Source organism: Brachyistius frenatus, unplaced genomic scaffold (assembly GCF_029030835.1).
Source record: "Brachyistius frenatus isolate BFR_SWC_R1_liver_20210118 unplaced genomic scaffold, ASM2903083v1 Contig_40, whole genome shotgun sequence".
NCBI classification, from domain to species: Eukaryota; Metazoa; Chordata; class Actinopteri; family Embiotocidae; genus Brachyistius; species Brachyistius frenatus.
In genome coordinates, this window is record NW_027210639.1 from 2,712,006 (window position 1) to 2,718,226 (window position 6,221).

General features: G+C 41.4%; 1 protein-coding gene across 1 annotated transcript; it reads right to left on the reverse strand.

Moving 5' to 3' along the window:
• Positions 1-528: 528 nt before the first annotated feature.
• tpbg (trophoblast glycoprotein) lies at positions 529-2,663 on the reverse strand. Its single transcript, XM_069702177.1, has one exon. The coding sequence runs from the start codon at positions 2,238-2,240 to the stop codon at positions 1,101-1,103; it is 1,140 nt and encodes a 379-aa protein (XP_069558278.1). The 5' UTR covers positions 2,241-2,663; the 3' UTR covers positions 529-1,100.
• Positions 2,664-6,221: the final 3,558 nt, after the last annotated feature.

A 6,221-nucleotide genomic window follows, 5' to 3' on the forward strand; every position in this document is an offset into this window, starting at 1 on the left:
GGCTGAAACGTGCCCACTGGCTGCCAGTCGCTGACATTATTTTGGGGGAATTCGCAGCAGAGCCCAGGATTTTTATCAGAATCACAGCGGGAAGGAAATTGGACTGGTTGGCTGCTCTCATCACCTATAGACCTACAACTAGAAGGTCATTTATTCTTAGACAGTATGTCCTCTGTTCTACTTGGGAATCTGAATTTACTTCTGACTGCAGCAACTCACATGTTAATGAAAATGACACTTTAACTGTTACCATGGAGATGCCAGAAGTGTCTCCAACATGGCAAAAGTGCAGACGCTTCACACGTTGCTGAACTCTTTGACAGCTGGAGTAAGATTTAGTGTTTGTCATATGGTAGCTGTGCCACTGCCGAGGGAAGGACTGTGTGTGTGTGTGTGTGTGTGTGTGTGTGTGTGTGTGTGTGTGTGTGTGTGTGTGTGTGTGTTTGTTTGTGGCCCTGAACTCCACTGTCAAAGCCTTTGGATCACATTCCTCTGTCTTAAAGATTAAAAGCCCTCATTCGAGACAGATACCAGCAATCCAAGAGGCATTTTATTTAGCTGAATATCTTCACAGGAAAAAAAGCAGCAATCACAGCCACCTACTAAATCCAATGTGCACTATAATCATTCCAAAAAAAAAAAAAAAAAGGCATACTGTATTTCACATATTAAAAAGAACAAACTCAAGCAGTACAACATTTCTCTGCAGCACAGAGGCATAATGAGAAGAATGCAATGACCAGCTGTATGGTTTTTTTCCAGGTATGCTTTCACTGTAAAGTCAATGCTCTCCTTTCGTTTATCCTTTAGGAAAAGTAAAAATAGAATATATCACTCTTTGCAACTCTCCACAAAACCCCTTCACCGTGATTCATTGTCCATGCAAGAAAGTTGACATCACAGCTGCCAGGTACTCGTACAGGACATGCAGCGGTTGGATGGGAAGTCGTGAGAGGGGTTAAATCAGGGGCTGTGACGGATGTAAAATCTGAATAGTATCATGGAGGGGCAGAGGGGAAGGGGAGGAAGACTTTCATGCAAATCTTAATAGTACAAAGTCATTTAATATCTCACTGCAGGGTCCCAGACAGTGTCCTCCCTCACACATCCGAGTTGATGCTCAGGTTGGCCAAACGCGGGTCAGAGTTTATCTCATACCTGTAATGGTACCCCTCCATGTGGTCCCTACAAGCATCCCGGATGTTGTACATCCACCGCTTGATACCTTTTCTGTTCAGGTAGAGCACCAGCAGGAAAATGACACCGATCAAAGCCAGCACCAGTCCCAGGAAAACATAAGAGGTCTCCAGCACGCCCTCCATGTCGCTGAAACACTTGAGCTGCGTCTGCTCCACTTGCAGGAGGGGCTGGTGCCTCAGGGCCTCCGGGGCTGCACAGGTCAGGTTCTCCACGTCAACGACCTGGGTGGTGTTTTTCAGCCACACCAGCGTGTCGTCGATGAAGCAGTCACAGCGCCAGGGGTTCCCCGCCAGCTGGATGTGGAGGCCAGGCTTGAGGTTGAAATCTGCAAGCATGCTGGTGGGCAGATCCCTCAGGCTGTTGTCCCTCAGGTCGAGGTCACGCAGCGGGGGCACATTCAGAGTCCCGTTGTGGATGGTGATGATGGAGCTGTTCTGCAGGTCGAGGCTGACCAGGCTGGAGAGGCTGGTGAATACACCGTCTGGAAAAATCACAAGGTCATTGTTGGACAGGTCCAAAGCTGTCAGATGGAGGAGGTTCCCACTGCGAAGAAAATTTACGACCACATCCATGGAGGAATGATTGTAAAAAGACCTGCTGAGGTTCAAGAGCTGCAGTTTGTTGTCGTGGGGGAGAGCTCTTTCACTGAAAGTCTGGATTCTGTTGTTGCTCAAGTCCAGCCTCACAAGGTTTGGCAAGTTGTCAAATACCATTGCTTCCACATACTCCACCTCGTTCCCACTGAGATAGAGATCTGTTAACTGTCCCAGGCGGGCTGGAAAAGAGGCCACACTAATACGGGAGATGTTGTTTCCTGTGACGAACAGGAATTTGGTATTGGTCGGTATGGAATGCGGAATCTCGTCCAAGTGCTGGTTTTGGCATTTTACAGTTTGTGAGGAGCACAGGCATTTGTCCGGACAGCCGTGACAGGACATCACGATGACGAGGAGGAAAAGTGAAAGCATCATACCGGGCTTGTGTAGCCTCCCTCGGGGTTCTCCTCGGTTGCAGCCGCACGACGTGCTCAACAAGCGCATCTTGGATTTTAGAAATCTGTGCACACCGTGCGTAAAGATGGCTTTACAACAATCCAAACCAATCACCGCCTTGCTCTTCCGCCAGGAACAAGGGAAAGTTTTTCAACAGTGTTTCCCACCTTTATCCTTCTGCAAACTGCTCCCACTTCCAACTCCATACAGGACAACTACCCCCACAACATCCTTGTTCGGGAAAAGTCTACATTTCCATGAAGCACGCAAAACTTCTGCTCTACTCCTCCCTTGTTTTCCAGAACCTCCGGCTTCAATGAACAGAAAATATATATTTCCAGTCCCGGCAAAACAGTCAAGTCCGGGCCACGATGTTAAATCGGTATATAACTTACTAAGACTTCTGGTCCCCGAACAGACAATGCTGCCTTTCTACCGGAGGTGCCACATATCACATACGTACTCCCAGCTTGCCGCTCTCCAAATCGTTGGGAGTCAAGAGGGAGAGACCAAACACAGCAGCACAGTGCAGACCACTGCCAGGAGGGAGCATACCATTATTCAGGGAAAGGGGGGTGAACAGGGAACTCACACAAATTTCATTTAGGCTTGTATTTAAATGTATCTCTTTTGGTGATGCTTATTCATGTTTTTTTCTCTTTTTGTCATATACCTTAATCTGACGGTAAAACATCCAAATATGAAAATAACTAAATCTTCTTAAAGTGAAATGTACTGTATACAGTACCTATTAAGTGAGGGGTCAAGTTGAGTGGGACATCAGGTTGAATGGGACTGTTGAGATTCAGGAAAGTTTAGTGTTGATAACCAATCATAATAACTGTTTGTCAAATGTGTTTTACTGAATTTCAGAGGTTTTAAATGGAGAAACGTCATAGTGAGCACGCTGAGCAAAGAAATACTATTTTATAATGATAATGATTGCATTTTATCTAATTAAACAACAATCTAAATTAAAATTTTAAACAATCTTCACAGCTGCTGTTAATATCTCAAGCTACTAAAATATTCAAGTCTTAATTGAAGAAACTCTGATTTAAGGAAGCGTAGCCTACCAACAGCATAAAAAGTCTTAGAGTCAGTCAATCAAAATGCTAAAACAGTTATGATTTGTTAATGTATTTTTTAGTAATAAATTTAGTCAATGTATAGCTATGTACAAATATATTAATCTGCACTGGCAATTCCTATTTAATGTGAATTACAGAAACTAGAAATAACAAGCAGACTGCAACGGGAAAAGGAGGAAAGAGAAGTGAAATGTAGATAAAATATTAAGCAGAGAGGCAGCAAAAGGCAAACAGAAAAAATATCATACAGTTAAAAAAAAAAAGAGAATAACATGTAAACGTCCCATTTTATTAACAAACGTGTCAACCAGAAGATTACACTTCTACAAAAGGTAAAAGATCTTGTTTTTGAATTATTTGTACAATTTGATTTCACTGTAGGTAGGTTGATGAGGACATCAAAAATGGAAAACAATCAAACTGCTTTATTGTGATTTGTTCTCCTTCTTCCCCCACTGAAACCTCTAACCACAAACGTATTTCGAGATTGCATTTCCTGAAACACAACACCTTCACATAATGTTATGTAAATTACTTTTTTTTCTAACGCTTTCCTTTAGGTAAACCACTCTGATCTACAGGCCTATCATGAGATCTGATATCCAACCCAGTTCAGCACAAACTCCGTCTGATACAGTGCATCCGGAAAGTATTCACAGTGCTTCACTTTTTCCACATTTTGTTATATTACAGCCTTATTCCAAAATGGATTAAATTATTTGTTTCCCCTCAAAATTCTACACACAAAACCCCATAATGACAATGTGAATTTTTATTTTTTTATTATTTTTTTATTTTTGCAAATCTATTAAAAATCAAAAATGAAAAAAAAAAATCACATGTACATAAGTATTCACAGCCTTTGCCATGACACTCAAAATTGAGCTCAGGTGCATCCTGTTTCCACTGATCATCCTTGAGATGTTTCTACAACTTGATTGGAGTCCACCTGGTAAATTCAGTTGATTGGACATGATTTGGAAAGACACACACCGTCTATATAAGGTCCCACAGTTGACAGTGCATGTCAGAGCACAAACCAAGACATGAAGTCCAAAGAATTGTCTGTAGACCTCCGAGACAGGAATGGCTTCGGGACAACTCTGTGAATGTCTTTGAGTGGCCCTGCCAGAGCCCAGACTTGAACCCGATTGAACATCTCTGGAGAAATCTAAAAATGGCTGTGCACCGACGCTCCCCATCCAACCTGATGGAGCTTGAGAGGTCCTGCAAAGAAGAATGGGAGAAACTGCCCAAGAACAGGTGCCAAGCTTGTAGCATCATACTCAAAAAGACTTGAGGCCGTAATTGCTGCCAAAGGTGCTTCAACAAAGTATTGAGCAAATGCTATGAATACTTATGTACGTGGTATATTTTCATTCTTTATTTTTTAATAGATTTGCAAAAATTTTAAACAAACTATTTTCACTTTGTCATTATGGGATATTGTGTGTAGAATTTTGAGGGGAAAAATGAATTTAATCCATTTTGGAATAAGGCTGTAATATAACAAAATGTGTAAAAAGTGAAGCGCTGTGAATACTTTCCGGATGCACTGTAAGTGATAATAGTTTCAGAGGAAAACGTACATAGCCTGAAGGAACCAAGAAACTAAAAGAGAAGTGTCAAAGAAAATGCATCAATCATTTGTTCCACTGATAAAGTCACATTTCTAAACCCATATGTACCGCTGTTTATTTAGAAAATCTGCAAACCCTTTTAGGATTCGTGGGCATGATAGAGGATCTATACCATCTAAACAACGAAGGCATGGACAACAAACTTACCAAAGAAAACACCGTGATCATTTTAATTTAAGTGCCTGACTAAGATTTTTAGATGTTTTAAGGTAAAAATTGTAATTAATAATCTCATCCTTTTATGCAAACACAGGGGAATACTGAATATTGATGAATTGTTATTTTTAAGAAATCCTTTCTCACATATTATGAATATTCTGTATGAATTCAGTTTTCAATGACCTATAATTGTTCAGTTGCAATTTTTGAATATTATTAAAAATAATTCTCCTAATAAAAGGCAAAAACAACATCTGCAATACTTGACAGTAATGGTTCATTAGCATTCGCGTTATTTCACAAACAAAGAGAGGGTCATCAGAAAGGTCTCCACATGTCCTTTTGAGAAATGATTTGAGTGGTGAGCTCGTAGTGGAACCTTTGTCTGCTGGATTATGCACAATTATTCTGATGAGAAGAAAAACGGTGGACGTGTTCATGCTTGAATGGTGAGGGAGGGCATGCTCATCAATATGTCATATTTGGAAGCGCCTGGTGTGGATCCCAGTGTAACCCTAGCTTTACCCTCCTCGGACCCTCTCCTATTCTTGGCTTGGGTCCACGTGATAATCATCAGAGTAATTCCATGAAACCTGGATTGGGTCTGAAACTGATACTCCTAACCAACTGACATGATGTTCATGTGTTGGATCTACAAACTGTTAACATTCACCTTTCACGCTAACACGAAGTGTGGCATGCTCAAAAAATATTATTTTGGGTGGGACATTGTATCGCACATTTATCATATTCAAGGAGCAAAACCATTTGTTTGTCCAATTTTTTACAGAAATAATTTTGAACCTCAAATTCTCGTTTCTTTCTGTTGCTCTCAATAACTATCTGTCTGCTAAAGAGTGAGCGGCAGACACTTTTTCTATTTTGAAAAATAAAATGTTACTGTCACATCATTTAATCTTGAATGATACAAGTATTGCTTGTACCAGGGGGAGCAGCATTGGAGCCGGTGACACCAACAGACTTAACAAACTGGTTAAGAAGGCCGGCTCCATCATCGGCTACAAACTGGACAGCCTGAAAAAGGTGGTGGAGAGGAGGACGCTGAACAAACTATTGTCCATATTGGATAATCCTGTCCACCCTCTCCACCACCTGCTGCAGGGACAGCGGAGCACTTT